Source organism: Hyperolius riggenbachi, chromosome 4, assembly GCF_040937935.1.
Source record: "Hyperolius riggenbachi isolate aHypRig1 chromosome 4, aHypRig1.pri, whole genome shotgun sequence".
NCBI classification, from domain to species: Eukaryota; Metazoa; Chordata; class Amphibia; order Anura; family Hyperoliidae; genus Hyperolius; species Hyperolius riggenbachi.
In genome coordinates, this window is record NC_090649.1 from 233029395 (window position 1) to 233048385 (window position 18991).

Genomic DNA, 18991 nt, shown 5'->3' on the forward strand with positions numbered 1-18991 from the left:
GCCCCTTGCGGGCACCCAATCACCCGCCTACACGCTCAGATTGCCCTCAGACCCCCCTTATCAATTCGCCAGTGCATTAGTTACATCTGTTCTTCCCTGTAATAACCCACTGATCACCTGTCAATCACCTGTCAATCACCCATCAATCACCCCCTGTCACTGCCACCCATCAATCACCCCCTGGCACTGCCACCCATCAATCATCCCCCGTCACTGCCACTCATCAATCAGCCCCTAACCTGCCCCTTGCGGGCAATCTGATCACCCACCCACACCAATAGTTCGCCAGCAGATCCGACGTCAGATCACCTCCCAAGGGCAGTGTTTATATCTGTTCTCTACCCTAAACACCCACTAATTACCCATCAATCACCCCCTGTCACTGCTACCTATCAGATTAGACCCCTATCTGCCCCTAGGGCACTCAATCACCCGCCCACACCCTCAGAATGCCCTCAGGCCCCAGCCCTGATCACCTCTCCAGTGCATTGCTTGCATCTATTCCCCCCTCTTATCACACCTTGAGACACCCATCAATCACCTCCTGTCACCCCCTAGCACACCTACCCATCAGATCAGGCCCTAATTTGCCCCGTGTGGGCTCCTGATCACTCGGCCAAACCCTCAGATCCCCCTCAGACCCCCTTCCGATCACCTCCCCAGTGCATTGATTGCATCTATTTTCCCCTCTAACCACCCCCTGAGACACCCATCAATCACCTCCTGTCACCCCCCTAGCACTCCTATCCATCAGATCAGGCCCAATACAACCTGTCATCTAAAAAGGCCACCCTGTATATGACCGGTTCCACAAAATTCGCCCCCTCATAGACCACCTGTCATCAAAATTTGCAGATGCTTATACCCCTGAACAGTCATTTTGAGACATTTGGTTTCCAGACTACTCACGGTTTTGGGCCCGTAAAATGCCAGGGCGGTATAGGAACCCCAGAAACTGACCCCATTTTAGAAAGAAGACACCCCAAGGTATTCCGTTAGGTGTATGATGAGTTCATAGAAGATTTTATTTTTTGTCAAAAGTTAGCGGAAATTGATTTATTTTTACAAAGTGTCATTTTCCGCTTACTTGTGACAAAAATTAATATCTTTTATGAACTCACTATGCCTCTCAGTGAATACATTGGGATGTCTTCTTTCCAAAATGGGGTCATTTGGGGGGTATTTATACTATCCTGGAATTCTAGCCCCTCATGAAACATGTCAGGTGGTCAGAAAAGTCATAGATGCTTTAAAATGGGAAAATTCACTTTTTGCACCATAGTTTGTAAACGCTATAACTTTTACCCAAACCAATAAATATACACTGAATGGGTTTTTTTTTTATCAAAAACATGTTTGTCCACATTTTTCGTGCTGCATGTATACGTGCTGCATGTATACAGAAATTTTACTTTATTTGAAAAATGTCAGCACAGAAAGTTAAAAAAAAATCATTTTTTTGCCAAAATTCATGTCTTTTTTGATGAATATAATAAAAAGTAAAAATCGCATCAGCAATCAAATAGCACCAAAAGAAAGCTTTATTAGTGAGAAGAAAAGGAGCCAAAATTCATTTAGGTGGTAGGTTGTATGAGCGAGCAATAAACCGTGAAAGCTGCAGTGGTCTGAATGGAAAAAAAGTGGCCGGTCCTTAAGGGGTAGAAAGCCCTAGGTCCTCAAGTGGTTAAAGTGCATTTACAGTAAAGTGGTTCTTAGTAAAATGTACCCCCCAAAGAAAGCCTAATTGGTGGCAGAAAAAAAAAGATATAGATCAGTTAATTGTGATAAGTAGCGATAAAGTTATAGGCTAATGAATGGGAGGTGAACATTGCTCGGATGCATAAAGTGAAAAAAAATGAATGCGAACTGGTTAAAGAGAAGCTGCATTAAAAAAAATATGCCCCTGGGGTGTACTCACCTCAGGAGGGGGAAGCCTCTGAATCCTATCAAGACTTCCCCTGATGCTCACGCTGCGGGTCCAGGAACGGCAAGCATGTAAATATTTACCTTTCAGGCTCCAGCGCAGGCGCAGTTGCCGCTCTGGTATGGGAAATAGACGTAAGTAGCCGATTACAGTTGGGGTCCGCTCTACTGCACAGGCGTGAGATGCCTGTGCAGTAGTGTTAGGAGTACAGGGTGTTAAAAGTCAAGAGGGGAAGGTTAGGATTGGAGTGGGAAGTTAGTGTTAGGTGTTAAAAGGGGGAAAGTACAGAGGGTATAAAAAAAATTAAATAGTAATTTCAGCAATATCTCGCACTAAAAAATGCAGACAAGGCAAATAAATGCATGCAAGAAAGCATGCATTTTTTACAGGGTAAGCAAGTGTTGCAGCGTGCCACAGGCTCCATATTGCCCAGACTTGCTCCCTCTTCCAACACATTCAAGCAAGCCCTCAAAACCCACCTGTTTATGATGGCCTACCCACCTCCTACCACACAGTAACTCTCTACTGAATATTTCACAGCCCCACCTAGTGTTTCCACCCCACCCTTTAGATTGTAAGCCTCTGGCTGGGTCCTCCATTCCCTAGTGTAATCTACATGATCATGTGCTCCTGTCCTATGACAGCCTGTACTTGTATTACTGGGCCTACCTAACCAGCCCATATCGCATGATCATGTATTTTGAACAATTTGCATGTATAACTTTGCTCTATGTTGTATAACCTTGTTATGTCTGTCATCCTTGTATCATTGTACATATTTATAGTCCAGCGCTGCGTAATATGTTGGCGCTTTATAAATACAATAAATAATAATAATAATAATAATAATAATAATACAGCACTGCTGGCACTTCACTTTACTTCCACTAGAAAGTAAATAACCAAATTTGCCCATCTTCTTGGAATATTTGACCACATTACTTTTTTCCAGCTGCGAAATAAAATGATATATAGGTACAGTAATCAAATTGCAGTTTAATCGTCCCTCATCTTTTACTGCCAAGTTCCAATTAGCTGTTAAGGGCATGTACAGGGAGTGCAGAATTATTAGGCAAGTGGTATTTTTGAGGAATAATTTTATTATTGAACAACAACCATGTTCTCAACGAACCCAAAAAACTCATTAATATCAAAGCTGAATATTTTTGAAAGCAGTTTTTAGTTTGTTTTTAGTTTTAGCTATTTTAGGGGGATAGCTGTGTTTGCAGGTGACTATTACTGTGCATAATTATTAGGCAACTTAACAAAAAACAAATATATACCCATTTCAATTATTTATTTTTACCAGTGAAACCAATATAACATCTCAACATTCACAAATATACATTTCTGACTTTCAAAAACAAAACAAAAACAAATCAGTGACCAATATAGCCACCTTTCTTTGCAAGGACACTCAAAAGTCGGCCATCCATAGATTCTGTCAGTGTTTTGATCTGTTCACCATCAACATTGCGTGCAGCAGCAACCACAGCCTCCCAGACACTGTTCAGAGAGGTGTACTGTTTTCCCTCCTTGTAAAGCTCACATTTTATGATGGACCACAGGTTTTCAATGGGGTTCAGATCAGGTGAACAAGGAGGCCATGTCATTAGTTTTTCTTCTTTTATACCCTTTCTTGCCAGCCACGCTGTGGAGTACTTGGACGCGTGTGATGGAGCATTGTCCTGCATGAAAATCATGTTTTTCTTAAAGGATGCAGACTTCTTCCCGTACCACTGCTTGAAGAAAGTGTCTTCCAGAAACTGGCAGTAGGACTGGGAGTTGAGCTTGACTCTATCCTCACCCTGAAAAGGCCCCACAAGCCCATCTTTGATGATACCAGCCCAAACCAGTACTCCACCTCCACCTTACTGGCATCTGAGTCGGACTGGAGCGATCTGCCCTTTACCAATCCAGCCACGGGCCCATCCATCTGGCCCATCAAGACTCACTCTCATTTCATCAGTCCATAAAACCTTAGAAAAAGAGATATTTCTTGGCCCAGTCTTGACGTTTCAGCTTGTGTGTCTTGTTCAGTGGTGGTCGTCTTTCAGCCTTTCTTACCTTGGCCATGTCTGTGAGTATTGCACACCTTGTGCTTTTGGGAACTCCAGTGATGTTGCAGCTCTGAAATATGGCCAAACTGGTAGCAAGTGGCATCTTGGCAGCTGCACGCTTGACTTTTCTCAGTTCATGGGCAGTTATTTTGCGCCTTGGTTTTTCCACACGCTTCTTGCGACCTGGTTGACTATTTTGAATGAAACACTTGATTGTTCGATGATCACACTTCAGAAGCTTTGCAATTTTAAGAGTGCTGCATCCCTTTGCAAGATATCTCACTATTTTTGACTTTTCTGAGCTTGTCAAGTCCTTCTTTAGACCCATTTTGCCAAAGGAAAGGAAGTTGCCTAATAATTATGCACACCTGATATAGGGTGTTGATGTCATTAGACCACACCCCTTCTCATTACATAGATGCACATCACTTAATATGCTTAATTGGTAGTAGGCTTTCGAGCCTATACCGCTTGGAGCAAGACAACATGCATAAAGAGGATGATGTGGTCAAAATACTCATTTGCCTAATAATTCTGCACTCCCTGTATAGGGCTTTTAACACCTTGCTCTTATTTGCCAAAGCTGCACTGTGTACAACTCCTCTTCGCTTGTAATTCCCCTCCAGATTAAGCCACCGCAATGTGGCCCCTAAATTTTTCTTTTCAGTTTCCAATTTTTACACATAGGAATAATTTACTGGCTGGTCATGCCATCAGGCTGGGACTACACTTTTTTGCATTTAGTGTGCGTTGTAACTGCATGTGTCACCTACAACGGACTGCCAGCAGTCTATGGAAATTGAGTAAACATGTGCATCGCCATAGAGATTCATTATATGCAATTTGGTATTGTGCAAAATGTAAAAATTGTGGGCCACAGCAGGGGGGCAGTTAACTTACCCTTGTCGCAGCCTATAGCCGATGCTACATGTCACTCCAATGCTTTCTCCTTCCAGGTTTGAAGGAAGAAGCATTGGAGAGGCAGAACGTGTTGGAATGCGAAATGCAGCACACCAGTTATAGGTGGCGACAAGGATAAGGTAACTGCCCTCCCTTTGGCCACCTGCAAGTTTTACTCAGAATCTGAACGGCAAACCTCTGAATGCATTTTGTTTTAATTGCGGATCTAAGACACAAAAAAAACACATGAAAATGCACAGCACCTGGAAGTAAAGTGCAAAATATGTACTTATGTCACCAGGCGCTAATGGGCTCCTATCCAAATAAGCAGCGTGTCAGACAAGGGATCCCTTAAACCCCCAAATAACGTGTCACAGTTATACAATCAGTATAACACGCGCTAAAGATAAGCAGTACTTTATTTCATGTTTTGTAAAAATTCCCAGTAGGATAAAACTTATCACTCACGTCATCCAGTCTACACCACACACATATTTACTAACAGAAGGGCCCTTCTCCCTATATCAAATTTCTATGTGTGCACATAAATTTATAAAAAGCATTAAAAGATCAAATAAAGGGAAAAAAATGCGTAAAGAAATATATATAAAATACAATACAATAATACAATACAATACAATAACATTTCTATAGCGCTTTTCTCCCATAGGACTCAAAGCGCTTAGGCTCTCTCAGATTCAGTAATTAGTAGGATGAAGTATTCACACAACAAAAGTTATATTTCTGCAAATGCCAAACTGAACAGGTGGGTTTTCAGTCTGGATTTAAACACGTCCAGGGATGGAGCTGTCCTGATCTGTTGAGGTAAGGAGTTCCAAAACGTAGGGGCAGCATGACAGAAGGCTCTGGGACCAAAAGTTTCCAAATGGACTCTGGGTATGACTAGATTATTAGAACCTGTTGATCTGAGAATGCGGGGATTGCTACGCAGCTGCAACATATCTTTCATGTATCCAGGGCCTAAATTATTCAGGGATTTAAATGTCAGTAGGCCGATCTTGAATAGGACCCTCCATTCTATAGGTAGCCAGTGAAGGGAGTGCAGGACTGGCGTTATGTGGCAGTGACGGGGTTGGTTGGTTAGCAGTCTGGCAGCAGTATTCTGTATCAGCTGTAGTCGGTACAAGACCTTTTTTGGAAGGCCAGTGTAGAGAGCATTGCAGTAGTCCAGTCGGTATGTGATGAAGGCGTGGACTAAGGTTGGCAGATCTTCTGGGGGTATGAGGTGCTTGATTTTTGCAATGTTCTTCAGGTGAAAATAGGATGATTTCACCACAGCAGAGATTTGAGTTCTGAAGTTTAAATCCCAATCAGAACTCCCAGGCTACGCACATGATCAGAGCTGCGCAGATCCGTGCCTCTTATTCCCAGTGGTGAAGACTGCAAGTTAAGTTGTTTTGTTATCATGCTCTGCCCTCCTATCAGAAGGACTTCAGTTTTGTCTGCATTTAGTTTCAGCCAGTTGTCATTCATCCATTGCTGTAGTTCACGTAAGCAGGCGTTTATAGTTAGAGTTGGGTCTGTCACACCAGGCTTGAAGGAAAGATATAGTTGGGTGTCGTCTGCATAGCAGTGGTATGTCAGGCCATGTGTTTGGATTAGTTTTCCCAGCGGTAACATGTAAATCGTGAAAAGCAGGGGAGAGAGGATTGAGCCCTGGGGCACCCCATACTTAAGTGATACAGGGGTGGACAGGAAGGGCCCCATAGACACTTTGTGGGTTCTGCCACTCAAGAAGGATTGGAACCACTGAAGAACTATGCCATCCACGCCGCAATGCCATCAATAAAAGCTCTTACATCGGTGGAGATTCTATTTGCAATCATACAGAATAAAGTCTATCCTGTTCACAATTAGGCAATATCCTCCAGTATTGTCCCACTATTATTCATAGGGTTTTATTCCTTTAGCAATCGAAGTTCACACTTACGATTCCATAGAGTCTCTGTCCTCTGTGTGCTTCCACAATGAGTATGTATAGCTCTCAGTCTCTCCGATTTTCCAAGCAGTCTCACCGCCGCAGAGTCCGGGGCTCTCTGGTAACAATTAGTCCGCGCGTTGCTGATGTCTCGCCAGCTCAATCAGATGTAGTCTGCACAGTTCCCTATGGGTGACGTCACCACTCAGGTCTCCTGGATCTTTGTTTGCAGGCGGCCGTTGAGCGTAAGCGTGGTGAGCGGACCTTGGTACCTGACAGAAGGAAGTGACGCAGGCCACACCCGGACATCAGCAACGCAACGACTAATTGTTACCAGAGAGCCCTGGACTATGCGGTGGTGAGACCGCTTGGAAAATCGGGGAGACAGAGCTATACATACTCATTGTAGAAGCACACAGAGGGCAGAGACTCTATGAAATAGTAAGTGTGAACTTCGATTGCTAAAGGAATAAAACCCTATGAATAATAGTGGGACAATACTGGAGGATATCGCCTAATTGCGAACAGGATAGACTTTAATCTGTATGATTGCAAATAGAATCTCCACCGATGTGAGAGCTTTTATATTTTTTTTTTACGCATTTTTCCCCCCCTTTATTTGATCCTTTAACGCTTTTTATAAATTTGTGTGCACACAGAGATTTGATATAGGGAGAAGGGCCCTTCTGTTAGGGTGTGTGTGTGTGTGTGTGTGTGTGTGTGTGTGTGTGTGTGTGTGTGTGTGTGTGTGTGTGTGTGTGTGTGTGTGTGTGTGTGTGTGTGTGTGTGTGTGTGTGTGTGTGTGTGTGTGTGTAGATTGGATGAAGTGAGTAATACGTTTTATCCTACTGGGAATTTTTACAAAACATGAAATAAAGTACTGCTTATTTTTACCGCGTGTTAGACTGATTGTATAAAGTGCAAAATAGTTAAAATGTAAGCGTTTCCATGCACTTTCAGTGTAAGCCAGCCTTTAAAGTACTGCTTGGTGTAATTCTTTAGTGTGAATATGTGATGTAGACCAGCCTGAGCACAGAAGGCAATTGATACTGGGGCTCTCCATCTTGTCTAAATACAAATCTGCATCATACCACCTCTCCCATCACGAGAACAGTATCACTATAAAGAGCACTGAAGGATCTATCAGTTGGACAAAAGCTTCTTCTAAAGCACATTCTAAACACACACACACACACACAATACTTGTAAAATATGAAAAGTGGTATGAAAGACAACTTGGCTTAACATATCTACTTTAGCATGAAATAATACTGCTGTAATTATAAGCTACCAAAATGATAATAGTGGTCATTAAAGAGGTCACTTACTGAGCAGCGACTTCGATCCCCTTCATCTTTTTCCTCGTAGTAAAAGTAAACAAATGGTATCCATAAAAATACACAGAAGAGAATCATTGAATAAAATGCTAAAAAAAAAGAAGAATAGACAGATGGAGCAAAATATTAATATAAACTGCAATATCCGGTTTTCAAAGACTGAAATTGTTATTACTTTGCATACACTTTAGCATTTTAAAAATAGAAAAAAAATATAAAAAAAGTCTTCATAGACCACTTCGAGTCAAAGCTAAACGCTCAGAGCACGTAAATACTCTTAAAACTTTTTTTTTTTTTAAACCGAGGTTCTACTGTGATGCTCTACTACTAGCATTACCCGATTCTGCCTCTTTCACATGTACGCAAACTAGACATTCAATACACGTACCTGTTTTATTACATACTAATTCTAATGGCCAGAAAGGTAATAGTTGGTAGATGGATGTTATTGTCCCTTCCAACCTTTCAGAAGTGGTAGACTTACACTACAAGATTTTTTACAACACCAAGACTGAGGAAAATCTGAACTAGCTGATCTGGGATAATATGCAAAATAATAAAACAATCGAATACAGCCAGGCGAAGAGAATTTTAAAAAAATAACATTTAATCTCAAGTGCACTTGTAGGAAGATGGCAGTCACATTTACAAAATGGTAGTAGTAAAAAGGTTTCTGTACCGTGTTAGCCATTAAAAGGTATTACTTTTACAAGACTTTTTTTTTTTCTACCTACAAAATGGTATTAACATGTACAAAATGTATTACCTATATGTATAGTAAATCTATGATCTTAACATTTTTATCGTTTTTGTCTTTGATTAGATTTGTGAGTTATGTATATAAGTTTATATTTAAAGACATCATAGGATTCAGCAAGGGGACTACGTTCTTTAAGCACCAATTAATCTTTAAGAAAACACAAACTTAGTAAGACCTGAAAATGCATAAACTATGCATTATTTACTTCTTGATACTTCCACTAGCCATTTGTCATGTGATACTAATATCACCAAGAAAAAATATGAAGAATGAGTATTGATGTAAGGGTATGAAAGAAGTGTAGCGCTAAAGATTCCACATTCCTACCATACTATGCAGCAGAGAAGAAAAAAAATAAATAAATAAATAAAAAAGTATATTCTTAGCAGTTCTAAGAAACTGACTGGATGGTTGTCATGGATTACCCAATTATACTCAATAACCACATTCAATGCTGTCTCAATATCCTGAAGAGATGCCTGGAGCATTCATTGCTGCCAAGCTTAGGTAAGCACTTATCTATCAGTAAACGAATAGAGGGAACACCCAATGAGACCTTGAACTCTGTACAGATGCATTGCTGTTATGTTTAATTCAGTGTATAGGTATAGATGGGTCTGTCACTAGATTTTAAGGATAATTATCATATCCCAGTATAGCAGCCCCGGTTTTTGGACAGTTCCATGTAGTAACTCATCTATTGCAAACAATAAATGGATTCAGCCCTGGAGTACACAGTAGGATACTGAAGAGGACAAGAAGGATTCCAGGAATACTTTGTTTTTCAAGCCAAGAAGGGTCATAAACACAAGAACTAACTAACTAAGCCATCTATATTACAATACCATTGTAGATGATCAAGATTTCAGTCAGCTGTATCAAAAGTTGCTGAAAGGTCTAGGACAGAGCACCTGCCTATTAACAGGACAATGCAGATAAGAAGGGTTTCGGAGTTGTAACGTTTTTCTGAAGCCAGTCTGGGGAGGGTGGCAGATATCACCTGAAAGCCAGGTTTCAAAATGGATGTAGAAAGCCTTTTCAGTAACTTTCGAAAACAAGGAAGAAATTAGAGACCGGTTTATAGCTCTTCACTGTTTCCAAGGACGGCTTTTAGAGAAGCTCTGCATTGAAGCACAGATACAAATTTTATTATACTATGGATAGAGAAGACTTTTGGAAGAAATGGTCACATTTCAGAGTTACCTGAAAGATTTGGTTTTTGGCATGACAAGTTAGAGGTTTTCAAATGTATTACACAATAGTGCCGGTTTTGTTGGATGCAGTTGCAATCTACAGTGAAAGAAGATAGGAGTATTCTTTGCTAGTTGCCATTTGGTAGTCTTAAAAATGAAAAAGGCTAATGCCTCATAAACATGTACGAGGATAGTTGCCTGGCAGGGATCTAAACGTGGTCCCTCGGGGGACAATATGGGCCGAGGCTGTACAGATGCTTCACTAGCCTCCAATATAGTGACGCATTCTGCTGCTATGGGTGGGGGGGGGGTGGCCAGAGCAGGAGAGGGGGCAGGGCTAGTGCTGAAAACCATGTCCTCATTCAGCGCTTGGCTGATTAATTCCACCAGGCAGAACACTCACTGACGCATTAAAGAAAATCAGGGACCACTGTACACATGCTAGACCAGAGGTCTTTATAGCCCAAATCTTAAAGGACACATCCGAGGAATTGAAAAAAAAAATTGAATTACCTGGGGCTTCATCCAGCCCTGGCAGCCAATATTTCCCCCACCCCAGCTCCAGTGTCTTGGGTTCCCCCTCCATTGGATTGGAGATGCAGTCCTCGCAAATAAGTAAAAGATTTTTGTTTTTTTAAATTTCCTCGGACCTGTCCTTTAAATGTTGAGAACAAGACACATTTAGAAAATTTGATGGCAACAACACTTTTCAAAATGGTTGGGTGGGAGAAAACAACTGGTGGAACACCTCACAGCTAATTAGATTAAGGCCTCTTTCACAGTGGGACGTTGCGTTTGATGCAAAGTTAAAGTCGCACAACATGCCCATAACGCAGCGCATGTAGGTTATAAAATTGGACATTATTTTGCACTGTGTTGTGTGTCTCTTAGTTTTCCGATTTCGTCACATACTGATGGAATGAAAACGCCGCATGCGTTACATTTAAGAAAAAACAAAAACATTACTGAGCATGTGCAACACACAACGCAGCAAATGTATTGCTAAACGCACAGCATGCAGCACTTCTTAAATATTGCTACACGTTACACACAACGCAACGCGTGCACTGTAAATGTCGCACAGACTTTGTATTGCTGTGCGTTAGTCTGCGTTATAATTTTTTAGAACGAGCGACTTTAACGTCCCACTGTGAAAGAGGCCTTACTGTCAAGAGACAAGTAGCAAGTAAATAAGGGAAATATAAGTAGCATGTAAATAAGGGAAGGAGAAGTTTTAGGTCCCTGAATCTATAAGCAAACTTTATTTCAAATTGTGACCTCTCTCTGTGTATTTTCAGTCTTTCTTGCAAGTGGTGCAAAGGGAAGTGCAAAGCTTACATTATAAAATGCACACTTACTTACACAAAGAGGCTTCTCTGTAGTGATAGTCACGTCTAGGAGAACTCACGGAGAAGCATTTGATTAGTTTGGTCAGGTGATAAATATGCAAGTCTCTGATTTGCTAGTCATGATCATATGCTAAAGCAGGATATGATCACATCAAATCAGAGCTTTGCAAATCTATCAGCTAACCAAAAAAAAAAAAAAAAAATATCACATGCTTCTCCATGGGTTCTCCTAGACGTGACCATTACTACTGCTCTGCATCTTAAATCACAGCAAAGCTCCAATCTGTGCCACATGGCATTGTGCGTGTTTATAGCCCAGACACATGGGACATGCAGGAACAGCAGCTGTAGAGACAGTCACCCCATTCTGCTGCACTGTACTTCAGTGAACAAGCGATGGACAGCTATAAAGGGTTCACATAGAACTGTTCACACAAGTCAACTGCAAATGTGTCTGCTGCACAAAGTAGAAAAGCACTCACATTTCTACAACCAGTGGATCTTTACATGAATGTCATGCATATGCTTCCAAGCAGCAACAGAGCGGAGTGTTGGAGACAACAAGGCCCTTGTTCAATTCACTTTTTTGGTTTTCTCCCATGTCATTTTTATACCTGAATAATAAAACTCCTTTTGAACAACCAGCAAGCAAGCAAATACTCAGAATAATTTTGACAGTCATTTTTGACAGTCATTTCTCAACAACTTTAATTTGCAGAGTGCTGAAAAGTTATTTTAAACAGAAAAATCTTTTGTATGAAATATCTTTTGTGTTGTACTGACATGGGTGTACTTGAAATGCACTGACCCCTGAGGCTGGCCCTGTGCAATCTTGCTGAAAAGTAAAGGAAACTATAGCAATTCCACTTAAAGCGGTATAAAACCCTGACATAATATCCAATCAAAACATGTTTTCCTACTTTGTATATGCCATACAGTTATCATATTTGCATTTGTGCATAACTATTATTATTCATTTAGAAATTACAAGTTCCCAAAAGTACACTTTTTTGCTTTGAGAGCTGACTTTGCATTAGATTCATAACTGGTTTTATTCATCTTGTATTGAAGGCAGGAATGCTTTGAGTTTCTGTCTGTGTCCAGGAGCTTCTGCACAGTCAGAGAATGTGTCACATTCCTCACTTGATACAATTAAGTAAACACAAGATAACATTATCTCCACTTCGGATGCGTCCAGCTTTCTCTGCACTGAACTTTCAAGCCCTGTGTTTAACTAATTGAATGCTGCTCTAGTATAAAAAAAAAAGTGTGTGTGTGTGTGTGTGTGTGTGTGTGTGTGTGTGTGTGTGTGTGTGTGTGTGTGTGTGTGTGTGTGTGTAAGAGTGTGTGTAAGTGTGTGTGTGATCTTTGTGTGTGTGTGTGTGTGTGTGTGTGTGTGTGTGTGTGTGTAAGAGTGTGTGTGTGTAAGAGTGTGTGTGTAAGTGTGTGTGTGATCTGCGGGTGTGTGTGTGTGTGTGTGTGTGTGTGTGTGTGTGTGTGTGTGTGTGTGTGTGTGTGTGTGTGTGTGTGTGTGTGTGTGTGTGTGTGTGTGTGTGTGTGTGTGTGTGTGTGTGTGTGTGTGTGTGTGTGTGTGTGTGTATTATGCTGTAAATATTTTTTTTTAGCGCAAAGAAGAAATGCTGGGTTTCATTCTGCTTTAAAGATATTGGATGCAACTTAAGTTACCTGTAAAATCGTGAATCAGTGCAATATGCAATATTACAACAGTAGTGGGTGTGCCCTAAACTCTGTTTAGCTGTTATTCACTATAGAGTGAAAATCTGTGCAGCATTTTGTCACGAGTATGGATGTGGTTTTTTTTTCACACTTGCTAATAACAGTCAATCATTTAAAAAAAAATTATGAAAAGCAATATGGTTGTCTGGAAACTTGCTTATTTAGGTTATCAAAGCTACTTCTCAGTTCAAATATCACCCATGACAAGGCAGCAGGGCAGTGCTGTTTCTGACCATTTCTTTGTGAACCTCAAACTGGCGTCAGAGAAAAAGTGTCCTACAGGAAAAATGCTTTATGCTGTAACATGAAGAGGATATAAGAAACAAAACATTTGTCAAATACACTTGGGCAAATTATACTAAGGAATCTAAAGAATACTAGTATTTGTAATCATCACAAACTGGAGTGACTCTGTAAAGACTTAAAGGAAGCAATTGAAAAATAGGAATTATGTGTTAAAGAAACTGCCTACTCAATCCTTAAAAAATGATTTTACCCTCCACTGATACATTTTTTTTTGTTATTTCTTTTCCTTTTCTTTGGATCAATAAACAGTCTTTCCACCCAACTGAATTCAATCATAAAAACGTTCAAACAATACAAACCAAGCCATTTCAAACCAACCTCATAGGTGTCGGATATTTTCTACTACAAGTAAAATGATGCCAAATGAACTGCAATCACAAAGTATTTGCAACCATAATATTAAACTACTAATAATTTGACTGTGATTAAAGCACCACTACAGACAGTCATTTTTTTTTCTAGCCTTGTGTATGCACTTTGAGACAGAGTTTGCTTTGGGCTGTAAGCTACTTGTTTCGCTGTTGTCACCATTTCTAAGGTATCTGATCAGAAGCCCGTCACTGGCCACTTCCTGTACTGCAAACAGCCACTAAAATTCTCAGAGTTTAGTGTTGGTTTGCATTTACGGTCAATGTCTTATTTTTTCAGATCTCAAAAAGGCAAACAAAAGCGTGCGTGCTTGCAAGTGTGTAAGATGAAGCTAACTGAAAAAGTTGAGTAGGAGAAAAGAAAGTCTACAAAGTGGTTATAAGTTGTAATTTCATTTGTCCATAGCATCTTCAAGAATTTAAAAAAGGAACTCGAGGTGAGAGACCTATGTAAGCTGCCATATTTATTTCCTTATAAACAATACCAGTTGCCTGGCAGTCCTACTGATCTTTCAGGTCAGTAGGGTCTAAATCACACACCTGAACTAAGCATGCAGCTAATCATCTCTGATTGGTCATAGATATCTGATCTGCATGCTTCCTCAGGGTCTATGGTTTAAAGTATTAGAGGCAGAGGATCAGCAGGACAGCCAGGCAATGTGTATTATTTAAAAAAAAAATAAACATGCCAGCCTCCATATTCCCCTCACCTCGGGTTCCCTTTAAGGTGAAGGAAATTATGAAAAGTTAATGCAAGATCTGGGAAGGAAGGGGTGGGGTTGTTCACACCCTCACTCACTCCTCAGCTTCCATAGTCCTTCAGGCTCTTTTATAATATATAACAAAAACGATAGATTATGATTAATAATAAAGGCAATTAATTGAATAATCTATCCTATAGTGGAGCCAATAAATGTTAAATGTTGGCCACATGTGTTAATTTAAATTGTGTAATGGCACTTTTGAATGAGAAACACTTATATTTATGTATAATGAAACTGAAAAGAATGATCATTTTCCATCAAATATGAACATCTTATCAGATGGGAGAAAAAAAATAAAAAATAAAAAGGATTTAAAACATCTTAGATTTATTTTGCAACTGAATTAAAATCCAAAGCTTAACCTCCTCTGTATTTCAGAGCAGTAACCCAGAGTTGGATCCATGGAAGGTGTGTAATGTGCAGGGCTGCCACAGATGTATCTTGCAGTATGATTTTTAGGGCCTAAAAGCTTGTGAAAAAATTGCACCGCTTTTAAACAATAAAACCTGGAAGTAATCATACCACCAGGGAGGTTAAGGAAACTGCTGTGTTAACATCTTTGCACACATGGCCAAAGGAGGCTTTTCTAAATTCTGTCTGGCAAGGGTGTCCAAACGTCTGCATATGAAGCAAATACCATTTGATTTCTTCCTATATTTCAGTACTCATGAAAGTTAAATATATAATTTGGTAAGCAGTATTCAAATATCTTCATTCAACTGTTCATCAACAATTGTGTTTGAAGAAAATCATAGCTTTGGTGGAGGAAGCCGACAAGTTCATCTATCGTTGCTACAGACTGGGAGAGCGACTTACTCCACCGTGAGGAACCAGTCTTGAAGTGTCCCCTGCGCGGCTGCCATTTTCTCAAGGATCGCCGCTCAGGATGAGAAAATACTTTGAGAAATGTGCCGGCCGGGTTCTAAAACAGGCGGGCGGGGTTTCAAAACAGCCAGACGGCCCGCCCGCTTAATTGGTCCTCGGGAGAACACTGCGCTTGAGAACTGTAGGCTTACACCCCCCTAGTGACCAGGCAATTTTTTTTCAAATTGGTGCTCTGCAGCTTTAATGGCTCACTGCAGAGCCATACAAAACTGAGCACACCAAGGAATTCCCCCTCCACCCCTTTTCTGCCCACCAACAGTGCTTTCTGTTGGTGGGCTCTGATCGCTGCTGCAGCATAGTTTTTTTTAATTACGATTCTTAATGTCATTTTATTTTTAATAAATTTGTAATTTCTATATTTATATCCCCCCTTCCTACCCCAGGCAACCAATCACAGTGATCAGCCCTCATAGTTATCTGAGCCTCCTTAGGGGGAAGCCGAATAACACGGCTGTACCCAGTACAGTGCTGCCGTAGATCGAAGCTCTGTACAAATAAGTAAATAGACGGCGGTTTTGCCATCTAACAGTCTCCTAACGGTGATTGCCGCTGGTTTACTAATGATAAGCAGGGTTTTGTGCACATTGGCGCGTGATCACCTGCAAAATCCCGCCCCAGGACTTGACGCCTTTCAACATTAGGCGGTCCTGGGGATGTCAGCTTCCTGACGCCCATTGGTGTTAGGCGGTCGGGAAGCAGTCAATTACGTCAAAATTCAACTCACAGCTTATGTGCACGCACACATACCCAAAGACATGCGCTTTGAGTCCTATGGTAAAAAAGCGCTTTACACATGTTATTGTATTGTATATACGTGCAATTCAGTCCCACTGAAGCTGTGAAAGGTTAGAAAAAAAAGAGAAAGCACAGGGGGGGAAAAAATATATAACTAATGTTTGAACGTTTGGTACTTGAAGGATTTTTATTTTCCATTAAAGCAGAGATAGAATATAACTATGGCCAATCACCATTTAAAATAACCCAGATTTAAATGGTTGCATTATGAATAGAAAAAAACACTGTGTGCTCAAGTGGAAAAATATGCAAATAACGAGTAGTTTTATTTTCCAGGACACTTACAAAATCATGTATCCTTTCTCACAGCTTCAACAAAGAGACTCTTATAATACACTAAACAGTTTGGACAAGAACCTTCTGACCATTAATGCTTAAATGGTTTTACAGAGGTTTGAAAAAGTATTCGGCCCCCTTGAAGATTTCCCCATTTTGTCATATTACTACCACAAACATGAATGAATTTTATTGGAATTCCACGTGAAAGACCAATACAAAGTGGTGTACACGTGAGAAGTGAAACGAAAATCATACATGATTCCAAACATTTTTTACAAATAAATAACTGCAAAGTGGTGTGTGCATAATTATTCGGCCCCCTTTGATCTGAGTGCAGTCAGTTGCCTATAGACATTGCCTGATGAGTGCTAATGACTAAATAGAGTGCACCTGTGTGTAATCTAATGTCAGTACAAATACAGCTACTCTGTGAGGGCCTCAGAGGTTGTTTAACCTCCTTGGCGGTAATCCCGAGCTGACCTCGGGGTATGCCGCCGGAGGTCGCCGCTCAGGCCCTGCTGGGCCGATTTTAGTTCTGAAAAAAGCAGCACACGCAGCTGGCACTTTGCCAGCCGCGTGTGCTGCCCGATCGCCGCCGCTCCGCGGCGATCCGCCGCGTGCAGCGGCAAAAGAGGGTCCCCCCAGCCGCCCGAGCCCAGCGCAGCCGGAACAAACAGTTCCGGCCGGCGCTAGGGGCTGGATCGGGCGGCTCTGACGTCAGGACGTCGACTGACGTCCATGACGTCACTCCGCTCGTCGCCATGGCGACGAGGAAAGCGAAACAAGATAGGCCGCTCATTGCGGCCTATCTTGTTACTTTCGATTGCCGGAGGCGATCGAAAGTACGGATCAGGAGCGCCCTCTAGTGGGCTTTCATGCAGCCAACTTTCAGTTGGCTGCATGAAATATTTTTTTTTTTATTAAAAAAAAACCACATTGCAGCCTCCCTGGCAAAATAAATAAACCGCCAGGGAGGTTAAGAGAATATTGGGAGCAACAACACCGTGAAGTCCAAAGAACATATAAGACAGGTCAGGGATCAAGTTATTGAGAAATTTAAAGCAGGCTTAGGCTACAAAAAGATTTCCAAAGCCTTAAACCATCCCACGGAGCACTGTTCAAGCGATCATTCAGAAATGGAAGGAGTATGGCACAACTGTACACCTACCAAGACAAGGCCGTCCACCTAAACTCACAGGCTGAACAAGGAGAGCACTGATCAGAAATGCAGTCAAGACGCCCATGGTGACACTGGACGAGCTGCAGAAATCTACAGTTCAGGAGGGGGAATCTGTCCATAGGACAAATATTAGTCATGCACTGCACAAAGTTGGCCTTTATGGAAGAGTGGCAAGAATAAAGCCATTGTTAACAGTAACGCATAAGAAGTTATGTTTGCAGTTTGCCATAAGCCATGTGAAGGACACAGCAAACATGTGGAAGAAAGTGCTCTGGTCAGATGCGACCAAAATGGAACTTTTTGGCCAAAATGCAAAACGCTATGTGTGGCAGAAAACTAACACTGCACATCACTCTGAACACACCATTCCCACTGTCAAATATGTTGGTGGCAGCATCATGCTCTGGGGTGCTTCTCTTAAGCAGGGACGGGGAAGCTGGTCAGAGTTGATGGGAAGATGGATGGAGCCAAATACAGGGCAATCTTGGAAGAAAACCTCTTGGAGACTGCAAAAGACTTGACTGGGGCGGAGGTTCACCTTCCAGCAGGACAACGACCCTAAACATAAAGCCAGGGCAACAATGGAATGGTTTAAAACAAAACCTATCCATGTGTTAGAATGGCCCAGTCAAAGTCCAGATCTAAATCCAATCGAGAATCTGTGGCAAGATCTGAAAACTGCTGTTCACAAACACCGTCCATCTACTCTGACTGAGCTGCAGCTGTTTTGCAAAGAACAATGGGCAAGGAATTCAGTCTCTAGATGTGCAAAGTTGGTAGAGACATACCCTAAAAGACTGGCAGCTGTAATTGCAGCAAAAGGTGGTTCTACAAAGTATTGACTCAGGGGGCTGAATAATTGCGCACACCACACTTTACAGGGTTTTTTTGGGGTTTTTTTTTTTTTAAAGGTTTGGAATCATGTATGATTTTCATTCCACTTCTCACGTGTACACCACTTTGTATTGGACTTTCACGTGGAATTCCAATAAAATTGGAAGAAAAAGCATACAGTGACACACCATGGTAAATGTAAAAAAGGCCCTATAAGGTAGCAATTAATTTTCAAGTTTTGCTGTGAAGCAGGAAGTGTTGTGATGATGAAGCGCTGCGACAAGATGTTCATTCAGGTAACTTAACCCTCTTTATTGCAGCTCCCTCCTCAAAAACCCACAGGTATAGTTCTTGTTCACTTACCCGTAATATACTTTGTTT

General features: G+C 41.3%; 1 protein-coding gene across 1 annotated transcript in view; it reads right to left on the minus strand.

Moving 5' to 3' along the window:
• The window catches only part of LMBRD1 (LMBR1 domain containing 1), a 289978-nt gene that overhangs the window by 212489 nt on the left and 58498 nt on the right, over window positions 1-18991 (minus strand). Inside the window, exon 4 of the mRNA XM_068281447.1 lies at window positions 8152-8249. Coding sequence (XP_068137548.1) covers window positions 8152-8249 — 98 coding nt within the window. The remainder of the gene's footprint in view (window positions 1-8151; window positions 8250-18991) is intronic.